The 25,042-nt window shown below is 36.3% G+C and overlaps 3 protein-coding genes across 6 annotated transcripts in view; 1 reads left to right on the top strand and 2 right to left on the bottom strand.

Moving 5' to 3' along the window:
- The window catches only part of GID4 (GID complex subunit 4 homolog), a 45,247-nt gene extending 34,757 nt beyond the window's left edge, over positions 1 to 10,490 (bottom strand). The window contains exons 1-2 of the mRNA XM_051997777.1: positions 10,045 to 10,490; positions 4,216 to 4,275 (exon numbers count right to left, since the gene is read on the bottom strand). Coding sequence (XP_051853737.1) covers positions 4,216 to 4,275; positions 10,045 to 10,233 — 249 coding nt within the window. The 5' untranslated portion in view covers positions 10,234 to 10,490. The remainder of the gene's footprint in view (positions 1 to 4,215; positions 4,276 to 10,044) is intronic.
- Positions 10,491 to 10,715: 225 nt separating this feature from the next.
- The window catches only part of ATPAF2 (ATP synthase mitochondrial F1 complex assembly factor 2), a 42,797-nt gene continuing 28,470 nt past the window's right edge, over positions 10,716 to 25,042 (top strand). The window contains exon 1 of one of the 4 annotated variants that reach the window (XM_051997726.1): positions 10,716 to 11,147. In XM_051997726.1, the coding sequence (XP_051853686.1) occupies positions 10,997 to 11,147 (151 nt within the window). In that variant the 5' untranslated portion in view covers positions 10,716 to 10,996. The remainder of the gene's footprint in view (positions 11,148 to 25,042) is intronic. The other 3 variants (XM_051997746.1, XM_051997736.1, XM_051997755.1) reach the window with 3 other exon arrangements.
- DRC3 (dynein regulatory complex subunit 3) overlaps positions 24,493 to 25,042 on the bottom strand; it is a 100,482-nt gene continuing 99,932 nt past the window's right edge. Inside the window, exon 16 of the mRNA XM_051997792.1 lies at positions 24,493 to 24,590. The gene's annotated coding sequence lies outside the window, so the exon portion shown is untranslated. The remainder of the gene's footprint in view (positions 24,591 to 25,042) is intronic.

The following is a 25,042-nucleotide window of genomic DNA, read 5'->3' as shown; positions in this document are numbered from 1 at the left end:
AGGACAATTAACATGGGGAAGATCCCTTAAAACGCCTTTAGGCCCTCAAGAGGTGGGAAGGAATAAGAGTAATCTCTACTACTAATCTATTTAGAACCCATGGTAGTAGAGCAGAAGATTCCTGCCACAAACCCTAGTTTTCCCCTAAAAAAAGCAATGAAGCAACCCTTGAGATATAAGAGGTTCAGGAAACTCAGGCTCAAAAGTATTAACAGAGTTTCCTGGTTGCTTAAAGGAGAAAAATTCAACACACAATTAAGAGGTATTCCTTAGGCTTGATAGAATTCCACTGCCTAACAAACACAGGGGAAAGGGGAGCTGTAACCAAGTCAACTGTCACTACAGCTAAATGCCCTTCCCACATTATTGTTGAGCAAACTTCCTTCTGTTAAATGTTATATAGCTTACAACAAGAGTCTCATTTCATTCCAATTCCAAGTCTGAACTACCAGATTGGCATGAGCACACCTTATCAAGTGCCACATTGTCTAGGAAACTTCCTTTCATCCTTCCAGTTGTCAGTGGTCACTCATTTGTGAACATGTTTTATATACCCTAGTAGAATGTAACTTTCTTGATTATGGAATCACAGATACAATGTTGGAAGGAACTTCAGAGGTAAATTTCTCAAATCCCCTGATATTATAGATAAGAAAACTAAAGTTCAAAGATACTAAATGACTCTTCAAGGGCACAGAGAGAATAAGCATTTAAGACAAGATTTGACCTCAAGTCCTCTATTTCAATACTAACCTTCTGTTAGAATAAAAATGAGCTGTTATTTTTATACTTCTACCTATCAGAGCCTCTTGCACTTGCAGATATTTAATAAATGTTTCTTTAATGGAATGAAGTCTTTTAAAAAAAACTTCACTTACACTTAGTTGTCAAATCGACAAGACAAACAAAATAGATTAAATAACTAACACTAGTTTTAATTTTCATTTTTCTGCTTATTTGCAGGCCGGAAAAGAAAAATGAGCATTCTTGCTTTCAAATTCCCAAGAAAGTTCTAGTTTAAAATGAATTAATCTGAAGGAAGATTTTTTTCTCTATACTTCTAGAAATAGCTATTTCTGTTAAGTAGATCATCATTTTTTCATCAGTCTCCGATGTACACAAGTATGAAAGGAACTTCTATTGGTTGACTATCATGACTTTAAATAAAAATGGTTTGACCTTTTTCTCAATTTGTTATAATTGGAAAAGATATGATTGCTATACATTCAACTTTTCTTCTTCAACAATTAAAGACAGACTCTATATAAAATACTGAAAACACTACCAAGAAAAAGAGATGTTTTTAGTGGTCTATTTACAAAGTTGTTTTTTTTTTATTTAGACAGAATACCCAAAGGGTTATCAAACTTATCCTTTACTAGCAGTATCACTATTGGGTCTGTATCCCAAATAGATAAAAGAGAGAAAAGGCCTAAGTACTTAAAACGTTTGAAGCACTTCTTTTTGTGGTGGCATGAAACTGTAAACAGTGATAAACAATTAGGGAATGACTGAATAAGCTATGATATAACATTCTGTAAGAAATAAGCAGGTTGATTTCAGAAAAGTTTGGAAAAATTTAAACGAACTGATGCTGAATGAAGTAAACAGAGCCAAGAGAATATTGTACATTGTACATTAAGATTATGTGATGATCAACTATGATAAGATTTAGCATTTCTCAGCAATACAGTGGTCCAAGACAAATTCCAAGAGAACCTGGAATAGAAAATGCCATCCACATCCAAAGAAAGAACTCTATGAAGATTGAATAAAGATCAAAATATCCTATTTTCACCTTTCTGTTGTTTTGGTTGTTTCTTTCCTGTGGTTTTCCCTTTTTTTCTGATTTTTCTTTCACAACATAACTTGTATGGAAATTTTAAAAAATGATTGTACATGTATAACTTATATCAGACTGCTTGCTGTCTTGAGGAAGGAAGAGGCAGAGGAGGAAGGGATTAAAAATTTGGAACTCAAAATCTTACAAAAATGAATGCTGAAAACTATCTTTACACAAAATTGGAAAAATAAAATACTATTGAGAAAAAAAAAATTTGGATAGGATTGTATACGATTTTAAACTACACAATTCCCCCAAAAAGAAATAACTGCTGTACACATTGACTTACATCCAACTTTTGTTTTTTAAAAGTTAAAAGATCTAGATACAAAATAAAAATACTGAAAATACTGCCATGGAAATGAAAAACAGAGCTTATGTCCCACTTACAAAGTTTTCACAATTTAGAAAGGATTACATACTATTTGAGACCATATAAACCCAATTTTAAACAAATTTTTTTTAACATTTTTTCTCTTTTAAAAGCATTTTTGCCCATAAATAGAAAATTTTTAGCTCTATTATGATAGTGATAAATTATACCAATACACTGCTAAATAAGAGAAGCAAGTTCAACAGTTATAAAGTCAGCAAAGTTAAAATAGGAAATTTCCCTGGGAGGTACATTCACCAACAGCCTAGATCTTAATCTAGAGTTCTTGGATAGAATTCAAGTAATCTGTGAATTTAGGGGAAAAAAACCCAACAACATTTAAATTTAAATACACTAATCTCTAACTGTAATTTAACATTTCTTTCAATATCTGAAGATATATTCTGAGAAGGGGGCCAGATGCTTTAAGAGACTACCCCAAAGCCCCATATCACAAGAAAAGGTTAAGAACCCCTACCTAACACAGTCTCCCTAAACATATGCAATGATATTCATACTCTACCTCAGACTTAAAAATTTCTGTTAATGCCATCTCAGCAAAGCTTTCACCTCTCTTACATCCAATTTCCCATTACCATTCACTGAGTTAAAAACTTTCATTATCATCCCCCTCCTCCCCACCTCTCTGATATTTACAATTACCTTCTTAATCCCTACTCCATTTCTCTTTCCTCTTCTTACTCTAATCCATAATTCATTTTAAAATTTTATTATGTTTTTGGTTACAATCTGTCAGTTCATCTATGTAGACGACATCAGTGTGGAAACTCCCTCTACTGAAACAGGTCACTTACTTTTTTTCAAGTCTTACAGAGTTTAAGATAGAGGTTAAGTGACCTCCCTCTGGTCAAACAGCTAGTAAGTGACTAGATAGAGGTTAAGTGACCTCCCTCTGGTCAAACAGCTAGTAAGTGTCAAAGGCGGGATTTGAGACAAATATTTCTTCCTGACTTCCAAGTTCAACTGTCCACTATTCCATGCTTGCCTCTCCTATCTTTTATATTGCTTACAAATTGATTTTACTTATGTATAACTCTGGTCACATTCTTTTGCTTAAAAATCATTATTGATTTTTATTGGCCACTAAGTAAAATATAAGCTCTTTTTTTTCTTCCTATTTTTAAAAACTATTTGGTATCAGGAATGACTTTTTGAGAAGGAGGAAGAAAAGGAAAATAAGAGAAAAACAACAAAAAAACCCCCAAAAAACAGAAATCTCTTAAATATTTTAAGACAAGCAATACCACTGATAAACTTTAATTTAAGCTGAGCTTAAGGTGGCCAAGATTCTAAGGTAAATCCTGATATCCCATTACTTCTAGCTATTTTAGGTGTTCCTATCTTTCCCACACATGATTAGAGAGCCAGTTCCAATGCTTTACTTAGCAGTCATACTAAAGGTATACCACAAACATCTGGAAATTATGTTGTTGCAAAAAAAAATTTAAAAATAATTTTAACATACATTTTACATATAGTATTCACAAAACAGAGCCTGTCTATCATATGTAAATGCCAACTTCAAAATATGTGAGATTACAAACTTACAAAACAACTCAAAGGGAAACTACATATTATCCAAGTCTCCCAAACCTCCCATTGTATTGCCAATTTAAATCTTTAATATGCTGTTATTCCTCATGGCAAAGAATATTGTGCTGTGAATAAAGGAAAACTATTGCTTTTGGCATTTAAAAGACATTTTTTTAAAAAATGGAAAATAAGGGTCCATGGAAGAGCACAAAATTCCTGTTCACATGCTCTAGTCAAAATTGTAGTCACTATCTTAGCAACCAGAAATTTCAGAAAATTATTTAACTAGCAATTTCAAAATCCTGTTTCTAATTAACCTTGAAATAAGAGAGTTTAGCTAGTAGTAGTTTTAATCTGGAATCCAGAAGCTGAAATTTCCTTCCCTTAATTAGACAAAACTTTTTAATGCTGATTATTTTCCAGTTAACTTTAATAGAATGCTTACCTCGGTAAGGCCTTTAATCTTCAAGTATCCACAAAGATAAGAGTTCTCCATATCCACATGCTAGAAAGAATACATACAATCCTGTTAAAGAAGTGTAAAGCAAAAGATAACTCTAACAATTACTCTTTAAAGCTATGGAGTATTCTGGGACTTATTACATTCTATCAAGCAAGACTATACTCTACAACCATGGATGAGATCATCATTATTCAAAAATTTATCCAGAAGTAAAAACTTTTTAAAACATTAATTCAGCAATTAGTGCACAATTCCCAATACATGATATGTAACTAATAAATGCTTACTAATGAATTATGATACTTTCCTATGTATTCTCCTTCTAATCAGGCAAACTTCTTTATGACACTGTAAAACTTTCTTTAACTAAAGATCAAGATTAAAAGGCTTTTCTTGAACAAGAAAGACATACTCAAACATCATCTGGGTGTTTTCAACAAAAATCTCCTATTATCTCCTTATATACATACATCAACTTACTCTAGGTGAAACCTCTACTGTATTTATATGCCTGGTACCAGACTTTACTCTCAACTTATTACTCTTTATTCTATCTCATGGCTACTTTTCACCAACTTTAGGAGTATTGTCTCCACTCAATCACTAAATCCTTTTCTGTCTGTCTTGCCATCATTCCCTCTGGCTCACTATTAATAAAACCATACAAAAAAAAATTATAAATCCCATTAACATTTTGTGTTGCTAAAAGGAGTATGTTTTCTAGGTATCTGAAAATTAGTCTAAGGAATAAAATTTCATTTAACCATTTTGGGATGGGAACATTTCTTAAAAAAAAAAAGTTATTAACACTGCCTTTCTTCTTAGATAAATAACAGTGAGCATAATTTAACATTTTCTTGACTCAAGATCACATCATGATGTCAATTATATACTGAAATACAGTAATACTTATAAAGTAACATTATTAAAGTTCACAAGGCAATTTGCTCTTAAAGAGAAATGTTCCTGGGCTATTTTGGCTTATTTAGTCCATGCTCACTGGATTCTAGTTTGAGAACTTTTGTTTCCTCCCTTTCAATGAGATATCTTAAGCAGACAGCTGCTCTCAACTCTTCCTTATTATAATCTGCTGGTTTTGGAGACATCAGATATCCAAGTCTATTAGCAATGGAGAATGCAGCTTCTAAGTGATTGTCTCATAGTTTTTCCTACATGAGTCTGTCTATAATCTAAGAGGGTTAAGGTTGCTTTCAGAAATCTGACCTGAAATATAAAAACACATGAATAGGTTCAATGATGTTGTTACAACTTATGACTTCATAAAGTCATGGAATTTCTGAGACTTGACTTTACTTTCCTCAACAATTTACAGAGGAGGAAAATGAAAAGTCACTATCACTTCAAAAAGTTGTTACTCAAGAACTTTGCCCATTACCCTTCTAACTTTTTAAAAGGATGGACACGACAGAGACTGGTCCAAGACTTCTATCTACTGACATATGGATCGACCAAAAACACTATTTCTCAGACCTTTTATTTGGTCTAGAATTTAATACTATATTCTGCCTGCTGGTTTCCCAAAGAACTCTTTTGATACATGACTGTGTGCTATTAGGGTGGAAGACTTTAGGGAGCACTTTTCAATTGTCATCAGGCATTAAGCTTTCTCTATCCAGTTCTATATACACAGTATACATACTATACTATACATACATACATACTATAGTATGTATACATATACATATATAGAGAACTGAAAAAAAGCTCTTTCTTACAAGATGATATAAAACAACCTCCTGTTTGTAATTCTTTCAGTTTTAACTCTTTTTCAAAATAACTCTGACCCTTGTTTCAATTTCTCTATACTAAATTACTGGTCTTATAATAAGACAATTTATTCATATATTCCTATTCCCTCTATTATTTTATACAAGACACCATCTTCGATTATTTAACATGAAACTGGCAGGACATGATGTAAAATGGGGCTGCTAGTAACCGAAATACTATTTTTGTCTTAAAAAAAATTCAAATGCATAGAAAGCACTTTGAAGGAAAATTTACATACATACACACAAACACACACACACACACACACATATGTATGTATAATTGTATATGTATAATTTTTATATTTATTATTTAAATCACAACTTATCATAACTTTTATTATAACAATTTAAAGGTTAGTATCAACATTTACTGGAGCATTTCTACCAGAATGGTTAGATGTCTATATTTTGGAATTTAATATGCTACATCCATCTTCAAAACAGACACTTGGGATTTTTAAAAAACCACAAAACGCCCCCCAACATCAAGATTCAAGTGTTGAGGTATTTGGAACATCTTTGTAACAGCTGGAAGATAGGGAGATTAAAGAGATTTTGTGAATGAAATACAAATACTTATAAATTATATATTGGGAAATAGAAACCCTGGGCTTCCAATCCTACCTCAGCCCCTGTATGTAACCCACAGACAACTCAAAAATCCCCTGGACCTCACGGTCCTCACATCTGAAAGTAGAAGTTGGTATCTGGGATCTTTCAATTCTAGACCACAGGATCCTATGTATCAAAATAAGTCTTCTCCTATGGAGACAAAGTATTTGAGCATGATTTGATGTGACTTAATAAGGTATGATACATGAAAACTGTATTTTAAATACTTCCAAAGTATTAGGAATCTGGTGTGTATCATGAAACTGACCTGGCTTTAGCAAGTTGCAACAAAAACTTTTACTATTATATTCATGTATATATCTCTATATCACTTCACAATTATAAAATGCTCTCATATTTCTTGGAGTCATAGATATTATTTCACTGGACCATCAGCACTATGATATTTAGCATATATAAAATCATTCCCATTTTATGGATGAAAAAATTAAATGCTTTTCTCAAGGTCACAGCTGGTTGGTTGGGGGCAGAGTTGAGTTAGGTCTTTCTAATTCTAAGATCAACAATGCGCTTTCCACTACACAGCACTGCCTAAATTATAAATAACATATAAAGTTCTAATCTACAATCTTGTGTATATATGCAGCACTCACTGAAATCAATATATCTGAGGACTTAACTGAAGGAAAGATAACTGGGTGATACAGATACTTGCTGAACTGAGTTGCTGGTTTTGTTTTTTACTTCTGTAGTTGTGACCTGGCTAATATTTTTCAAAAGTAACATAAAAGAACCAGAATGTCCTACATTTTACCCTGTATTTCATCCATTCTATCCAAACTAACCATTATAAAGTCTGGAATTAACAAGAAGATTAACTTAATGTATACCATAATGAGAATTTTAACTGAGGTGTGGGTGAAAAAGATAAAATAAAACATTTAGCAAAAAGAAGTCACACAGCACACTCATAACCAAAAGCTACTCTTTTTATATTCTTTCACAATATCCTAAGACTTCCTTTATACTTGGCTTCTTGGACTGCAAGAAGTACACTGAAAGCAATAAAAAAAAAAAAAAATGGACCCAACAAAATATATGATGGTTACAGAACTCCTTTCAACAGAATCTCAAAAATGAAAATGGTAGAAGGAAATAAGCCACAGGGAGGGAAGTTCCCAGATTTCTCATCTGAGAAAGGAATCCTGGGAGATGAAGCAATAAGAAGGCTAGTTTCTATGATAAACATCTACCTCACCAATTCACCTGCAGAACAACTACAGCCTTTTCTTGATGTGACTATAACTTATATTAAGGTAGCTACCTTTGAGCCCTCTTACAGCCATCATCCATGGGCTTTTACTGTTAGCTGCTTTAAACTTCCATTCCTCATCCTGATATAAAATATCAAATTTAGTAGACTTATTCTTGTCCTTTTTAATGATAAACTTGCCTAAAACTTTTAAGATTGTCCTCAAATGTGAAAAAGTTAATTACTGAACTGATTAATGTCAAAAGATACATCAAACCAGACTGACTTCTATACTTTACTGACAGCTGTTTTCATGAAAAGAACCCACAAAGTGGAATTTGGGGACAAGAAACACAAAAACTCTTTCATCTTTACAATTAATGGCCATTCTCTAGAGCTTTCACTAAGAAGATTTTCGTGACATATTATAAAAGACATTTGCAACTTACTCTTTATAAAGGATACAAAATTTGGGAAATAGAAAGCCTGTTACATACTGTTTCCAAAATTCAGGAAGAAGCACTAAGCAAGTCCCTTTTCCTTGTCTTTTGGAAATAAATATTCTTTTCTGGAATGGAAAGGTGTTTGCTGCCCCTTTCTTCAGGTTCATAGGTTTCCCCAGGCAGACAAAGGGGATCCATGATTAAAAAAAGGTTAACCCCTGCCCTAAAGTTAACAAAAGAAGGACTCCCCACTTGTTTTTTGAATAAAGACCTATTTGATCTGAAACAATATGCAAGACCTCTTAGACCAAAGAAAAAATAAGGAAAGGGTAAAGACAATCTAAGTTGTCCATCCCTTTCATCCAACCAGTGAAACATTTCACATTACCATCTTGGGCACATCCCTCCTAAATTGTACATCTGCTTGGAAAGATTTCCAGTCAGCTCAGTAAGGGAACTGATGTAAGAAGGAAGGAGGATCTCTTTAAATAAGGTTCACAGCATGAGTGCTGTTTAAAGGGAGAAGCTTTTTTAGGAGGGACTAATCAGACCTTCCCCCTTCAGGAAAAGTGGGAGTGGTTGTTGATCAGGTGTATGAGGAAATAGAGATGAGTTATGGAAGAAAGTGGGGCAAAGTTGTAAGGCTTCACTGATTATGTCAACTAGGTAGTAGATCTCCAGATGTTCAATCCAACAATAGAAACTGGATGAGGAGGAAATGAGCAAGTTCTCTGTGGAGTAAGAAGAGTATGCAGGATCAAAGCCTATTCTAATGAATAATAAGAGACTAGGAATATGTCTTGTGAACTCGGAGAAAGGTGGAGGTCTCGTAGACTGGAGCAATATAAGGACTGAATAAAATAGCACCTGATTTATATAGAGAAAAAGTGGTTAGTAGGTAGGACTCAAGAGAATGTGAGGGCCCTGGAAGAAGTGATGATAGATATTAGGTAAGTATGAAATCTGATGTGTGTAGATAAAGGCTAAAAAGAGTGAATAGTAGGTGAATGTTTTCAGGGTAAAAAAGTGATGGGCATGAGGGATGACAGAGGCCAGAGTCTACAGGATAGTGGGGTGAAGTTGAAAAGGGTAGTACAGGTGAATATTATGGGAGGCTGAGGTGAGGAAGGGAAAGGACAGAATCTGACATGAACAGAGAAAGGGGGAAGAGTGGTCAGTAGGTGAATCAGAAAGAGTGAGCATGGGGATGGGGAAGGACAGAAGTCTTTTTGGGAAGAAGGAATTGAGAAAGAGAGCTAAGAATATGTGAAGGGAAGAAAGATGAGGATGTAGTGAAGAGGAGCCCCCTCCCCCATTGGTTGGTGGATGGGTGTCAGTGAAGGCTCTAACAATGGGGAAGTGGGATGGGATGGAAACCGGGAAAGAGTTCCAGGAGGCCAGGATATGGAGAGAGTGAGCTGGGAAAGGAGACAAGGGCTTGATGGGCGCCCAAAGTGAAGAGAAGAGGCGGCCCGAGTATTGGTGAGGAATAGGAAGGCAGAGGAGAAGGGGGTGGGGGGTGAGACGGCCAGAGGGTACGGAAAGGAGGCCAGAACACGGGGGAAGGAAGCGGTAGGAAGGACGCTGTCCTGGTCAGGAGCTGCTGGCTGCGGGGTACGGGCGTGCGGGGCAGGAGCGAGAACACAAGAGGAAGAAGGAAAGGAGGAAGGGGAGAAGGCCCGGGCCCGCGCCGGGGCCGGAGGAGGCCGCTCGCCCGCCCGCCCGCCGCTCGCCCGCTCGGGCCCGGTACCTGCAGCACCACCTCCACGTCGTACGAGTTCCCCTTGCTCTTCTGGTGGCCGCGGAACTTGGAACCGCTGTAGAGGAGGCTGGTAGCCACGCCGGGCTGCTGGGTGTTGATGGGGGGCGGCGGGATGAGGGACGCGGCGGAGGCAGCCGAGGCTCCGGCCGGCGGGGGACACTCAGTGCGGACCGGCATCTCGGGGTCCCCCGGAGCCAGGGCGGTGGGGTGGGGGAGGGGGGAGGGGAAGGGAGAGGAGGGGGGAAGGGAAAGCCGGGGAGGGGGGGAGAAGCCGCCGCGGCCGCCGCGCGGGAGCCGGAGGAGGGCGGGCTGACTGAGGGGGCCGGGCGCGCGCAGGCGCGCGGGATGAGGAAGGGAGGGGAGGGAGGAAGGGAGGGAAGAGAGGGACGCCCACCCCGCTATTGGCCGACTAGCTACTCCCAGCCGCCGACGGGTGCCGGAGGACTAAAGAACAGGGCCTCCCCTTCCCAGGTTGCCCCCCCCTCCCCGCCCCTACTTACACACTCACACGCGCAAGCGCACACAGACCCAAAACCCCCCCACCCACACACATACTTACACACACATACACACATTCACTAATTCAGGCCAATTGGCTCCGACCCGGCGAGGGGGCGGGAGCAGTTTTAGTCGCCGCTTCTCCCTATTGGTTGGCGTGGGCCACACGTGTCGAGAGGTCAAAAGCCTTCTGGGATGTGTAGTCTTTGCTTAGAGGCGGAACGCGTTCGTGACGCTGATTGGCTGAAGGGGCGCGAAGGTGACTGGCCGGTAGTAGCTTGGGGTCAGATGGCGGCGTCCTGAAGAAATTGAACTTCTCCTGCAGTGGGAGAATTCTGCAGGCAGGTCCAGTGCAACTACCCAAACCGGAAAATTTTGGGAGCTCTCTCTTCCACCCTTCCGTCCCCTCTTCGATTGATCCCTATCCCCATCCAAAGGTGCCATGTGGCGAAGCTGCTTTCGGCTTGGGGCTGGTGGCGGGAGCTTTCCACGCCGTCCTTGCCTTCTCCCTGCTGCCCCCTTAGGACCGGGTAGCCAAGCCGAGTCAGCCCCCGGGCTCTCGCTCCCCCGCCGGGCTTACGCCCCCCCCGCAGGTGAGCGCAGGCAGGAGGCCGGAGCCGCCAGGCTGCCCCCGCCTTCGGCCGGGTCTGGGCCGCACTTAGCTCGGGTGGGCGGGAGAGGGGGAATCCATCTCGGCGGGATGAATGAATGTACCTTCTTACCCCTCAGCCCCTCAGCCGAGGGCTCCGCTCTATTTGCGCGACGTTTTTGTAAAGTAGCCTTGAGGACAGTACCATACCCTGGGTCCAGGGTAGTGAGGTCTAGTGGTCACCCATTTCAGGAAAAACATTTTGAAGCATGTACTCCTCATGTATGTGGGTGTCTATCTACGTGTGTATATGTGTATCTATATCTCGATATACATCTGTTTATGTTATATATCTCTATACATAGATCTATTTCCAGATCAACTACTATCTAGTTATATAGGAAGTTAACTAGGTACTTACAGATGTAGATTTAGATATCCAAATCTATTTGTGTAGATGTGTATATAGATATGTTAGATAGATATGTAGAGATATGCATATATGAAGATTATAATTTATGTATAGAGAGGTATATAATTTTAAACCACTTTCGGGACACTGTTTATGTATATTATAAATACGGACTTATGTGTAATCATATATATAATAAATTACATCTGTTAGTGTACATGCAAGGTTCTAGGCATGTATAATAATATATATAATATATTACAACTATTATTGTACATGCATGGTCCCAGGTTAAGTTAATTTGAATATTGGGTTCTAATGGTAAACTTAGCTTGAAAAAAAAAATTGCAAAGGACCAAGTGGAAAAAGTAAATACTTAACTAAATCATGATACTTAATTTTTAGTCCTATCCATGATGTGCTAAAGTATTTTTTGTTGTTGAAATTTGGCTAGTAAGTTTGTATTGCAAGTTAAAATCTGGAGGTTTTAGTATTTTTAACAAATGGATTCAAGGCCTGTTAAAACTTTTCATTTGAAAAACGTTATTTTTTTAAACTTTGAAGATATAAGGATTTGTAAATGACAGTACACATTTTTCTTTGCAACAAAATACATTATGGAATTATTAGTCACATTATTAAAACTTGTCATAAAAACATTACCTTTATATTGAAAGAACAGATTTAAGTTAATTTCTTCTTAAATAACAGCCAAGTACAGTGCTACTATTATTGACAGCCACTTTCTTAACAGAAAATATCACTTTTTAAAAAAAAAACTTTTATTTTTTATTTTTTTGGTACTTAATTATCTCTGGCTATCACTATTTAACCAGTGAAAATCTAGAGTAGTGCAGCAGATTTTCTGGTCATTTCCCAATCACATTAATCAAACAAACTGCTGCTTTCCTAATGACAGCAAGCTAGAGTGAGCTGGTAATTAGTGATCCTTTCACTTTTTAAAATTTTCATGTGAGTGTGTAGGCAATGAACTAAATATTCAGTTAATTTGATCAATGTGGCTAGCCAAACATAAAATTTAATATTTCTCCTTTCTTCTGAAATGAAACATTGGATAATAGAACTATCCAAGGGGCACCAAGTCATCATGAGGTAATCTGGGCATCAAGGTATCAGTATGCTGGTGTCTGGGGGTTGTGGGAGATGGATTTGCATACCTGCTGGGATTGTTTTAGTGATAGAGTAGAATGGAAGAAATTTGGGAAGGCAAAATGAGCAATAATGGTTAAAGGGGATGATAGGGTTACATTTGAGCAGTGCCTGATTATTAGATATCTAGCATGGGGTAACTGACTCATCTTCTGATTTGCTGAACCTCCACCTACTAGCCAATTTCCTTTCTTCCTCTTCTGCCCTACTACATTTTCTGAGATTTATATATTCTACTTTGGAGATCACTAGTGTAAAGGAAAGCAGATATCCTTATGAGTTCCCATAGGTCAAATTTGACAGCTATTTGCCACTTGTTCTTTAAGCATCAATTCTTCATCTGTAGGCTGTCTTTTCTAATTTGAAATGTATGATTGATGCCTTCCCTTTCCCTCTTTCTACTGCAGGGTTAGGGTGGGGTAGGGAGAGAAAGCCAGTTGGCCTAGCCAAGTAGTCTTCCAGCATTCAGTAATATAATTACTATTAGAAAGATTTCTGACTTATCATCACTACCTAGAAAATAATTTGAGTCATTCAGAGTTTTCATCAGATATGGAACTTTCTCGGAAATTTACTGTGGAAATATATCATGTGGCAAACCTTCCTAAATGAATGAAGCATTTATTAGATGTAAAGCACTGTGGATATAAATAGAAAATCAAGCCATTTCTTCCTTCCAAGAAGCTCACATTCTATTGGGGAAACTCCATATGGAAAATTTCAGCTTCGAGTTAAATGAAAAGGCCCTCTGGTCCTTAGGGTGCAGCACCAAAGCAGGTGATGATGATTCATCTTTAATATCATTTCCACTAACAAAGTCGTATCAGTTTCTGGTGTTGAACAACACTGGATTAAAAGCACTGCAATTCCAAAGAGAGATGGTGTTCAAGATGTTAATTGATCAACTTGGTCCATGGAACTTCCTATTACTTTCTTAGTATGCCCTGCAGCTTCTGGCGAATGGGTTTGCCTGCCCTGTGACTTCATTCATCTGACAGCTTCATATACAGTGGTCCTATGCAGTAGATCTAAAGGAACTCCAAAAAAAAAAAAAAGGCAAACTAATACTTTGTGTTTGTCCTGTCTTTTTTCTCCAAAAAGTATCTGAGTTGGAAGGACATGGTTAAAAGGTGATAGTCTTGGAAAAGGGTAAATGACAAAACAGATCCTAAATCAACATGCTAGACCAACTGAGACTACAAATAATAAAGGTAAATTCTCTGCTACAGAGGAGTTTTCATTAAGTGAATACAATGCACATAATGCAGTACAAGGTAAAATGAGGTAGCAAACACTAACAAAAATAAAGACTCCCCTATTTGGCATTTGAAGCCTTCCACAATCTGTCTTCAACCTGGTCTTCTCAATTGAGAGGGCTTTACTGACATTATATTCGCTTTACTCTTTGTCTAAATTGATCTACTTCCATTTCCCTGGCCATAGTATTCGATTTTTGCCCAGTCTCCTTGGAATTTCTGGAGTCCTTCAAGGCACAACTCAAGGGTCACATCCTTCAAGAGGCCTTTCCTGGTGGCTCTGAAGTTGTAAATCCCCTTCCATCCCTCCACCATCATCAATCACTGTATTTATTTTATAAAAGGTATCCTGAAAATCTTCATGCATTTTTAAAGCTACTAAAGATTAAAACTCACTAAGACTTGGCACTCCAATTTATTAATCTTCATACCTGTCCTGCTAATGGAATTAGTAAGTTTGAGGTAAGACTGAATTATTGTTATATTTGTATAGCTGATGTCTAGTACAGATCTTGGCACGTAAATTCTTTGTTGATCAATTGAATAGTAGCTAGGAGAGTCAGAGGTGACTTCATAGAGGAGTTGGTACACTAGCTTAACTTTGAGAACTCAAAGATAGTGATTGTGAGAAGTGAAGAAGTGGAGGAAGAAACATAACAGACATAGGAGAGCATTCCTTCAGAAGCAGAAGATGGATTGTCAATTTTGGGGATCAGTAGTCTGGTATATTGGAAGGGGTGCTGAATTTGCACTCTGAGACCTTAAATCTGCTATTTCATACTTATATAACTGTGGGCAAGTCATTTCCTATTTGAGTGCCCCAGTTTTTTGTTTTTTGTTTTTAATCTGTAAGATAAATTGAGTGAGGTAACTTCCAGCTACAATACCAGTAGTCCACTTAGGCTAGACCAAAATGTTCATGAAGGAAAACAGTCTGAAATAAAGCTGAAAAGTTGTAGGTGGGAATCAATTAAGCTTAATTGACAGGCTAAAGAATTTACATTTTACATTTTATCCTATAGGCAATGAAGACTTTTGGACAAGTGCTCAAAATGGCTAGATATGTGCTTTTAGAGAAATTATTTTGTCAGTAGTTTAGAACGATGAGAGACTAGAAGCAAGGAAATGAGATAGAACTAACCACCTATAAAGGTTTTTTTCAACTAATATAGAACGTATATTATCCATCAGTATTTCAGAAGTGCCCTCAGGAGTAATTTAGTGTGCTAAGTGCTAGATTCTTTACATCAGTTATATTAAACTATATCTGGTAATTCTAAATTACATTCACTAACAAACATTTAAATCAAAAAAAAAAATCTCAATATTTACCCAATCTTAGCCATGTGGGTGTTCATGTTTACTTTAGGAGGGATATGAGAAAATACAGTTCCTGAACTCTCGAGTATGCAATCCATTTGGAGAAAGCAAGGCATAAACATATAAAGGTCAAGTGCAAGAAATACTTGAAGGCATTAATTGCTGAGCCAGTAGCATATATAATTAATGTTATGAGTTTGGAGAAGGGAAAGTATTCTCTGGAAGGACAAAGCTTTATAGAGGCTTTGCTAGATAAGTAAATTTTAGGTAATGTAAAGAATAAGAATCAAATAACATCATGAAAAAAAGAACACTCCTAGGTGTACATAATAAGGAAAAACAATGAAAATAGTATGTTTTCATTTGCATTCAGTCTCCCTAAGTTCTTTCTTTGTATGTGAATGTCATTTTCCAACACAAGTCTATTGGAATTACCTTGTATCACTGCTTTGCTGAAAAGAAATGTCTTATCATAGTTGAGCATCATATACTGTTGTTACTGTGTATAGTATTCTCCTAGTTTTGCTTATTTCAGTGTCAGTTCATGTAAGTCTTTCAAAATTTTTCTGAAATTAGCCACACCAGATGGAGCTGTTTTAAAAGATCCAGTGGGGATACATTGTTGGTGGAATTGTGAATACATCCAGCCATTCTGGAGAACGATTTGGATCTATGCTCAAAAAGTTATCAAATTGTGCATACCTTTTGATCCAGCAGTGTTACTACTGGGTTTATATCCCAAAGAGATCTTAAAGAAAGGAAAGGGACCTGTATATGCAAGAATGTTTGTTGTAGCCATCTTTGTAGTGGCCAGAAATTGGAAACTGAGTGGATGTCCATCAATTGGAGAATGGCTGAATAAATTGTGGTATCGGAATATTATGGAATATTATTGTTCTGTAAGAAATGACCAGCAGGATGATTTCAAAAAGGCCTGGAGAGACATGAACTGATGCTGAGTGAAATGAGCAGGACCAGAAGATCATTATATACTTCAACAACAGTACTGTATGATGATCAATTCTGATGGACGTGGCCCTCTTCAACAATGAGATGAACCAAATCAGTTCCAATAGAGCAGTAATGAACTGAACCAATTACACCCAGCGAAAGAACTCAGGGAAATGAGTATGAACCACTACATAGAATTCCCAATCCCTCTATTTTTGTCCGCCTGCATTTTTTAATTCCTTCTGATTCTTTTTGTACAGTGAAATAACTGTATGGACATGTATACATATATTGTATTTGACTTATACTTTAACATTTTTAACATGTATTGGTCAACCTACCATCTGGGGGAAGGGGTGGGGAGAAGGAGGGAAAAATTAGGAACAAAAGGTTTTGCAATTGTCAGTGCTGAAAAATTACCCATGCATATATTTTGAAAATTAAAAGCTATTTAAAAAAAAAAAAGATCCAGTGGGATAGAAAGTGATCCTATAGGTGATTAGTAGAAGATGATTAAAAATATAGCTTGGAGCTATAATGTTGAAGACCTGGGTAATAGGTCAAAGTTTTTTCATTTAATAGTATTTCCTATTACACATAAAGGTAGTTTTCAACATTTTTGTAAGATTTTGAGTTCCAAATTTTCCTTCCTTTCTTCCTCCCTAAGACAGCAAGCAATCTGATATAGGTTATACATATACAAACATGTTAAACATATTTCCACATGAGTCATGTTGTGAAAGAAAAATTGACAAAAGGGAAAAACCATAAGAAAGAAAAACAATGAAAATAGTATGTTTTCATCTGCATTCAGTCTCCATAGTTCTTTCTCTGTATGTGAATGTCATTTTCCATCACAAGTCTATTGGAATTGCCTTGTATCACTGCTTTACTGAGAAGAAATGTCTTATCATAGTTGATCATCATACACTGTTGCTGTTACTGTTTATAGTGTTCTCCTGGTTTTGCTCATTTCAGTGTCAGTTCATGTAAGTCTTTCAAGGTTTTTCTGAAATTAGCCTGCTCATTGTTTCTTATAGAACAATAGTATTCTATAACATTCATATACCACAACTGTGCATAGTTTTATAGCCTTTTGGGCATAATTCCAAATTGCTCTCTAGAATGGTTGGATCAGTTCACTGCTCCAGCAGCATCTCCTCTAACATTTATAATTTTATTTTTCTGTTAGCTTAATCAGTCTGAGAGGTGTGAAGTGGTGTCTTAGAGTTGTTTTAATTTTCATTTCTCTAATCAATAGTGATTTGGAGCATTTTTTCATATGACTATAGATAGCTTTAATTTCTTCATCTGAACACCACCTGTTCATCCTTTTACCATTTGTTTGTGCAAAAACTTTAATTTACTGTAATAGAAATTACCAATTTTGTATTTCATAGTGTTCTTTATTTCTGTTTGGTCATAAATTCCTCCCTTCCCCAAATATCTGATAGGTAAACTATTCCATGTTCTACTAATGTGCTTATGGTATCATCCTTTATGTATGAGTCATGAACTCATTCTACCTTTATCTTGGTCTAGAGTATGAGATGACGGTCTGTGCCTGCTTTCTGCCATGTTATTTTCTAGTTTTCCCCTAAGTTTTTGTCAAATAGTGAAAATCCCAGAATCTGGAGTCTTTGTGTTTATCAAACAATAGATTACTGGAGTCAATGACTATTGTATCTTACAAAGCTACCCTATTCCACTGATCCACCACTCTATTTCTTAGCCAGTACCAACTGGGTTTGATGACTCTCACTCTGCTATGGCCAGGCTACCTACCTTTTTTTTTTTGTGTGTGTGTGTGTGTGTGTGTGTATATATATATTCTTAGCCAGTACCAACTGGGTTTGATGACTCTCACTCTGCTATGGCCAGGCTACCTACCTTTTTTTTTTTTGTGTGTGTGTGTGTGTGTGTATATATATATATATATATATATATATATATATATATATATATATATATTTTTTTTTTCCCATTCTCAAGGGAGAGTTATGGGCTGTTTTTAAAGCAGGAGAGTTGTAACATGATAAAAATGATTTAGGATCTTTAATTTGGCAGTATAAAGCAATGGTGTCAAACCCAAATAGAAATGAAGGCTGCAGGTTACATATTGACTTAGTTTTCAAATGTAGTGTTATCTATGTTTTATTGTGTTTTTATTTTGTCCATTATTTCCCAATTACATCTTAATCATAGAAAGAGCAGTAAAGGGAACATGGCAGTGATTCCAACAGAAGCAAGAACCTCACTGATGCAAAAATAGAAAAGACACTGTAAGAGAGATATTGTGAAGGAATAATGAGCAAGACTAGGTATATTTGGTGTGTACTGCAGTGGTTTAATCTGGGGAACATTTGGTTAAATAATGACAGTTATGCTGCAATTGCGGCTTGGTTTGCTTTTCCTCAAACCACTCACTGCCTGTGGACCAATAAACATAAATGAATGCAAAGTCACACCAGATGGAGCTGTTTTAAAAGATTAAAGGAATATAGTCAACTGTATTCTAGAAGCATTGTGGGAATTGTAGTTCATGGGGCATAGAGTCTGAAAGATTAACTTCCAATAAGAAAATTGAGATAAAAGGAAAAAAAAGTGTTGTAAGAATTTAATTTTTCTAATGATGGGAAGAAAGTACATACCCATAAACTAATTACAGTATATATCTATTTCACAAGAGAAACTGGTGACCTGATTTTTGGAAGAAGCTTTTTTTCTATTGGAAAATGTTTCCATGGTTACTTTACTGTGTGTATGCTCTTAGAATTGTAGAGTCAGACCCTTTTCTGATGTTTCATATACCTAAGTAGTTTCCCTAGCAAGACTGTAAACTCCCTGATGGGAAGGAATTGTGCTTTTATACAGTTACATCTCTTTTATTCTTCATCATTAAAAAATATGCTCTTCCAATTGCATGGATTTTCCAGATAACTAAGCTCATCAAACCATAACTATTTTAAATGAAAATCTTTTTAAAATGTATTGTAACCCTGTCTTCTTAAACAGATCATAACTTTTCTTGACTACTCAACATCATTATGTATATTAACTTATTTATTGAATATTATATGTATATTATTAACACATCCTTGCTCCTTTTCTCAGTCTTTCAGCTATAATTTCTCTGCTATCCATATGCAGCGTAATAATATTCTATCCTTCTCCACTCCAGTTCATAGGGTTTGTGCCTTAGTGGACAAAAGCAGATACTTTAGAAAGAAGTAAATCAAGTGCCTTAGAATTGTGTGTTAAGAATTAATAGGCTTGAGGCAGCTAGGTGACTCAGTGGATAGAGCACCAGCCTTGAAGTCAGTAGAACCCGAGTTTAAGACACTTAACACTCCCTAACTGTGTGACTGAGCAAGTTTCTTAAACCCAATTGCCTCAGGGAGGGGAAAAAAAGAATAAATAGGCTTAAACCTTTGAAGTCTTTAGGGCAGATTTAAGCATTTTTTTTTTTCACTTTATTTTTCTTGGGTTTTTGGGGAGGAAACATGGCTAATATGGAAATGCTTTGCATGCTTTCACATATATAATGATTTATTTTGCTTAGGCAGTTGAGGTTAAGTGACTTGCCCAGGTTCACATAGCTAGGAAGTGTTAAGTGTCTGAGACCAGATTTGAACTCAGGTCTTTCTGATTTCAGGGCTGTGCTCTAACCTCTGCGTCACCTAGCTGCCCCAAATATAATGATTTTGCTTGTCTTCTTGATGGATGGGGGAAAGATTGGAGTGAAATAATTCAAAACTAAAAATTTTAATGCAAAATAAATATATTTTTAAAAAAGAGCAAATAGTCTTGGCATAAGAGCCCGTGGTCTTATATTCTGATTAAAATATATAGTTTTTGTGCTCTTTGGCTTTCAGACTTTAAGAAATCTGACCTCCACAAAAGTGAAAATTAACTATACTGCCAATACATCCCCCAAAGTGTGTGCCTAGCAAAATTTTAGGTATTTTGTAGGCCTCTATTATTTATGATGTATGTTATAGATCATTTGAGGTCACCTTGTTTAGACCCTTTGTCAAGGTAAGCAATTCCTGAACCATTCTATTATTTTCAAATGACTCTGGAAAGGAGATTTTGTAACCCTTTGTAATATATTCCAGAAGAAATCACCTTTATAGTTGAAATATTCCTCTTCATGTCCCCAAATACTATTACTGCACTTTAACCTTTTCCCTTTTTTCCCTCTCAAGGGTAGAAATTAGTTTTCATTCATGTTAACCCTTCTTTCACTTGGAGGGTGAACTTCACTAAATTTTGCCCTTAGCTTCCTTTACCAGCCTAAATAATTCCCTTTATCTTAAAAAGAAAAGTTTTACTACTGCCTTTTGCTTTGATCTCACAATTTTATTTGGAACATACATAAACCCCTTCCTGCTTCACTACATATTGAGCCTTCCCTTGTAATAACAAAGTAAAAATCAGTTAAGCAAAGCCAAGGAACACATCAGCCATGAAATGTTTCATCTCCATACACACCCCACTGCACTCCAGTGAGAGGAAAGAACATTGCTTCATCTTTTCTTTGGAGCCAAGATTAGTCATCATAATGGCAGTGTTCAATTTCATTTTTTGTTCTTTTCATTTAAAGTCTCACAGTCATTGCTTATGTTGTTTTCCTACTTCTCTCAACATTTTTCATTAGTATTCCAGAATATATCATTGCATTCATGTACCACAGTTTATTTAGCCAATCATTATATTCTTCTTCTCCCACTTTATTTCCTGTTCTCTATTACCAAACAAATTGCTGTTATGAATGTTTTGCTCTGTCCTTAGTGGGATATATACCCATCATTAATTTGGACATTACTTCTTCTGCACCATTCCAAATTGTTTTCCTTGCTCAGGTCATTTACAGATCCACCATCAATATCCTGGCATCCCTATCTTTAGTGTGCAACCACTTCCAATAGTCCAAAAGATTATTTCCATCTTTAACCATCTCTGCCAATTTGTTAGGTGAATGAAATCTCAGATTTCTTTAAATTTGCATATCTATCATTACTGATTTGCAACAGACTTTCATATGATGGCTTAAGGTTCTCAAAAGAATCGCAAACTTTATTCTTTGACTGTTTTGTTTCTCTATTAGAGACTGGTCCTACCTTTTACTTGAATTTTAGCTTTTCTCATAGGATCAGTTTCTGTTACTCCCTATTTGTTGCTTCTGTTCCATGCTTCTACAAGCATGTACAGGTCTCCTGAATTTAAAACAAAACACAAAACCATTTTCCCCTAGACACTTTTAACTGTTCCAGTCTCTGTCTCAAGAAGGCAGTATGGTCCAGTAAAAAGCCTTGGTTGTAGAGTCAGAGGACCAGAGTTTTAGTTTCTGTTTCAGTCTGTTCTGCTGCAAATTGTATTCCAATTAGAGCCTTATGTTCCCCATCTGTAAAATGAGGCATTTGGTGTAGAGTTCCTGTTTGGAGCCTCCCGGCTCTGTATCTGTGATCCTCATCTCTCTCAACATTTTATGGTATGTTTAGTTTTCGTATCTTCCTTATGAAGATATGAAGAATTTGAAAATGTATAGTACAGAAGGCCTGGCCAACACTAGCAGAATAAATGGATATCTTTGTATCCCTAGGTCAATTTATAGCATTAGGATGTCTTATTCATTATTAATTTCCCAAGGTCACATTTATTTTTTAGATATAAGCTTTGCATTCTTGTTCTATATTTGGTTTATATTCTACTAACAACCTCTTCCCCAGGTATTTGTTGCTATACTTGTATTAACTGAGTTTTTTCCCTCAGTTCAGGGTTTGACACAAAATGTATTCCTCTTGAGATGCTTTTCTTATTTCTGATGAACTATTTTTGTTTTTGTTTTGCCTTATTTAGGTTTCTTTCTATTTTATTCCCATTTCTAATTGTCTTTCAAACTGTTTACCTATCAGATCCAATTTAGTCTTTGTAAGCTTAGTAGTCTATATTCCTTGGGTGATATAGTAATTAGTCACTTTGGTTCTCTTCAGGCATGAAGAACAATAACAATAATTAGGGACAGAGACTCTTATTCCAGATCCAGATTTAACTTTTGTGTGTGTGTGTGTGACTGGGCACACAGAGAATCCAAAGAGTTCTGTCATACTTGTTGGACCTCCTAAGTTGTTTATCCTGATACCTAAATCTAATATATAAGCAAGTCAGAAAATATATACTTGGGAATAAGATCAAAGCAAGTGATTTCAAAGAGTATGCTTCTTGGCAACTGGTCCTATATGGGATTATTTTAAAATGCAGGTCTGTGATTTCATTAGTGTGTGAGACTCCCAGTATGGAGACTACCTCTGCTAATGCCCACAATCAGATAGGTAGGACTTTAACTCAGGTAATCAGGGCTGACCCTTATCCATTATACTATCCACTTTCTCATAAATGTCATAGTTATTGAAAAAGAAGAAAAAAATCACATAGCCCTTAATCTAGTGCAACCTTGATTTGTACTTAGTAAAAGAAACCTCTCTTTACTTAGATTTTACATAGTACTTTGCCTACCTCTCTCTTTTGCACTTATTTCATTTCCTTTTGTACTGTAATTATTTCTATATGTAGCTTTAGCCCTCATATAGTAAACTTCTTTTATAAACAAGGTTTGTTATTGATACAGCCAACACTTGATAAATTGTTGTTGAATGTTGAAAGTTTGAGTTCTCTCTGATCAATGCTGTGATGACTTTTTAATTCAGAGACAATGAAGTTTGCCTCTCTCCTCTTAATATTGAGAAGTGGTAGAGTCTAGCAGAAGGTCCAACAAGGCCATCGGGTCAGGGAAAACAGATTAAAATGGAATTGGGAAATATTTTAGGAAATAAAAATACAATAGAACGTAGATGCTGTTAATTTGTGGTTCTCTAAGTGATAGACTTAAGCATCCTTGTATATGGTCTAGTGGCCAGGTTTTCATTTGAGTTTGATAACACTGGGCTATAGGACATTATCAGACATAGCCAGTGTTACAAAATGAATAAGCAAGAATCATTGCGAAATCACAGCAATAGGGGAAAAAAAATCAATTTAAAAAAAGAATAAATTATGTTAGAGCTCTTAAGAAAACTTTGTATTTAAGAAAAAAGTTCAAATCCAAGCTCTGGCAGCTACCTGTTATATGATCACCAGGAAGTTATTTCCCTCTCTGGACCTCATTTCCCTCCTCTTTATTTTTATATTTTTGGGAGAAAACAATTGGGGTTAAGTAATTTACCCAGGGTTTAGTGTCTGAAGCTAAATTTGAACGCAGGTCCTCTGGGCTCCAGGTCCAGCCACCAAGCTGCCCCTTTCCCCTCATCTTTAAACCAGGGATCATAATCCTAATACTTTGTATTTCAAAGGTATTGTGAGAACAGTGGTTTTTAATTTTAGAGCACAATGTAAAAACAATTAAATATTTACATGGAATACATTAAAACTATGTGAAAGCTGGCAAAATTGTCATCAAGAGTACACATCTATCTGACACTTTACAAAGCAATGATATGTCTGAAGTGGATAACTCAAATAATGTCCCTCTGTACCATTGATTCTCAAAGTATGGTCTAGAGAATCCTGGGGATCTCTGAACCCTTTTAGAGGGTCTACAAATTCAAAAATAGTTTATATTTCCAATATGGTAAATGTCTATAAATATAATCCAGATAAACAAAAACGCTTTGGAGAGATCCTCAATAATTTTTAATAGGATAAAGATACTGAAAACAAAAATTTGAGAACCATTGCTCTATACAGATGAACATCTGAGAGGTTGATATGAGAGGTTAAGTGACTTGTCCAGTGTCACACAGCTAGTAAGTGGCAAAACTGAACTCCAAGTCCACATTGCAAATCCCAAATTCAGTGATCTTTCTGTACTTCCTTTGGCCTGTAATAAGGCCACGATACCATAAATTCCGTTGCCACCTTCAGTTCTTTGAATTTTTTCACAGCCCATTTTAATTTTTAATATACATTTGATCATTAATGAAAAGAAGCTTAAATGCAAACTATTTACTTATTCTCCTTTATTTTCACATCCTATATTATTATTTCAACAGGCAAATATCAAAGACCCCAAATGCTCTTAAATCTAAACAAGCAACTTCTATGTATCACATATTCTAGAGGTTGTGTGATGGTTGGCTGGTAGATCTCAAGTTTCCACCTACTTGTTTTTCCTTATTAGTTAAAAACGTCTGTGCAAATTATTGTGAGCTGCCTTTTTTCATCTTCCTCCAGGGTAATGTGGCATGAGTATTTTCATGCTAAGATTTTTCTTCAAATTATTTTCTAAAGGAAGCAGAGGACACAGATTTTTCCCTCTTGAAGGAGAATTTTGTAGCTCCTGTTAAGTACACATGAAAGTTAAAGTTAATTAGGCTAATTAATTAGGTAGTAAGAAATAGAAAATGCTCTTGGGATCTCTACTTATTGTCTAACATGTGCATTTATAAAAGAGAATAAAGAATATGCATCCCTGTCACATTCAGATGCTATCTTGTATTAAAATAAAAGGTGAAATGGTAGTAGTAAAAGAATGATTTATCTCTTAGATAAATCATAACCTAAAAGTTGGACATGGTAATATGATCAGAGCCAAGGCCAAATCATAAACCTGATTGGCATCTTACAAAACCAGCATATGTTGCTTATTTCATGATGATTAATGTACAGTAAATCTTTAGTATGATAATTGAATGTGATTTTTCTTAAATCAGACCTGTTATTAATTACATTGGCATTAATCTTAGTATGGATAGCTGACTCTTTTTCCATAAGCTATTTTGATGACATTTT

Source organism: Antechinus flavipes, chromosome 1, assembly GCF_016432865.1.
Source record: "Antechinus flavipes isolate AdamAnt ecotype Samford, QLD, Australia chromosome 1, AdamAnt_v2, whole genome shotgun sequence".
Classification (NCBI taxonomy): domain Eukaryota; kingdom Metazoa; phylum Chordata; class Mammalia; order Dasyuromorphia; family Dasyuridae; genus Antechinus; species Antechinus flavipes.
This window is presented reverse-complemented; position numbering and strand designations above follow the sequence as displayed.